Source organism: Lottia gigantea, assembly GCF_000327385.1.
Source record: "Lottia gigantea unplaced genomic scaffold LOTGIsca_7, whole genome shotgun sequence".
In the NCBI taxonomy this organism is placed as follows: Eukaryota; Metazoa; Mollusca; class Gastropoda; family Lottiidae; genus Lottia; species Lottia gigantea.
Window position 1 is genome coordinate 2514756 of NW_008710370.1, and position 1615 is coordinate 2516370.

The window sequence follows — 1615 nt, forward strand, 5'->3', positions numbered from 1 at the left end:
GTAGGGTGGTAAGATTGTTGCGCTGTTGATACTGGACTCTATCATCATGTTGTTGAGGGTGCTGAGGTTCTGTTGTGCTTTCTTCGAGATTTTATTTGAAATGGGTATACATGTGAAGAGGATCTTGGAGTTTGGGAAGGTTTTGTTGGCTGTGGCGATTAATTGCTGGGCTTGGTTAAAGGAGGTCTTTGGTATCTGATCACGGTTGTTGAGGCCTACATGAAGAATAATGGTAGTAGGTTTGGGATCATGGTCATATGATTCCAGGATAGACTATGTGATGGATTTGGGCACCGGGGTAAGAATGTATTTCGGTGTCTGAACTGGTTTTGGTAATTCGATTCAGGTTAGATGATCCAATTATTAAGGTGGATTTCTTTAGAGCAGGTAGTTTCCATAATGATTTGTCCTTGGTTTGGTGATAATACGGTTTGGTAGCGGATATAATGGTCGTCGACGGTGTGATTGGTACTGGTTTGGTAGTTGTTAGAATTGTAGCATTGGGAACGGACTGGGATCTGGTTCGAGGAGGGGAAGGTCTGGATACACGTCTCGACTTGGATGGAGACTGAGGGGTGGTTTGCTGGTCCAAAAACGCACAGAAGGAAGAAAGGTTGGCGGATCCTGGATCACGTGGTGAAGATTCAGATGGTGTGGAAGGGGAAGACGAGTCTGAAAGTGAAAAGAGAAGGGGTGTGCCCTCTCTACGAGAGCGTTTACCTATGTCTGCTGGACTAGGAGTAGGTGAACTTCGGGCTTGTTTAGAGGTTTGGTTCGTCAGCGTGGTGGCTCTAGATGGTGCAGGTGTAGTGTCCATTTCAGTTGGTAGAGATATGGTTACTCTGGTTTTTGTTTCGTTGATTGTTTGGTAGAATTTAGAGATTACAGCTTGAGTGAGACGTTTCCCATAGGAGCGAAGGGGCCAGGACAGGGCATGAGAAACGATGCGGTCGACGGCAGGTGATGATAAAGACTTGGTAGGAATGGTGGTCAGCTTCTCTTGAAGTGTGGTTTGGTAATGGTCGATCAGGACCTGCGTAACCTTACAGAGCCATGTCCGATTGAGGGATCTAATATTCGCGTCGACAGCTGATGTTTTCATTGCTGGACAGATAAAACTATCCAACTCAGAGACTTTGCGTTTGAAGGTAAACGCTGGTTGGCCTTGCTGTTGAAGGGTAAGGATTGCCAAATGATGGAGGCACTGCAAAACTTGGAAGAACACCTTCACAAAGGGGACTGGTTGGCGTCGGTGGGCTGGTAGTCGTTTCTGTTGTTGGTCAGGTCGATGGTTACCTCTTGATTGGTAGGCTGTGTTGTAGGTAGGTCGGCGATGGGGTGGGATATAGCTGGATGGGTTGGTTGGTGGTCGGCGATTGGTAGGTGTAGAGGTCGATGGAAGACAGGGCCGTTGTAGGGTACGTGATATTGGTTTGGTTGACGATTAGTGTTTCTATTTCTGGCTTCTTGCCAGTGGTTGTTGTAGTTGGGGAGCATAATGAAAATAACTTGGGGTTAGAAGGGAATGTACAGCGGATGTAACAGGAGGAAACTGTATATGCTAGTGTGAAAATGTTCGGATCAAATTATGCAAATAAGTCAAACTGGGTTTGGG

The 1615-nt window shown here is 46.4% G+C and overlaps 1 protein-coding gene across 1 annotated transcript; it reads right to left on the reverse strand.

The window, feature by feature from the left end:
- Positions 1-253: 253 nt before the first annotated feature.
- LOTGIDRAFT_155031 (hypothetical protein) lies at positions 254-1102 on the reverse strand (the record flags this gene model as incomplete). Its single annotated transcript, XM_009065541.1, has 1 exon — positions 254-1102. One exon carries the CDS (start codon positions 1100-1102, stop codon positions 254-256), a length of 849 nt encoding a protein of 282 aa, XP_009063789.1.
- Positions 1103-1615: the final 513 nt, after the last annotated feature.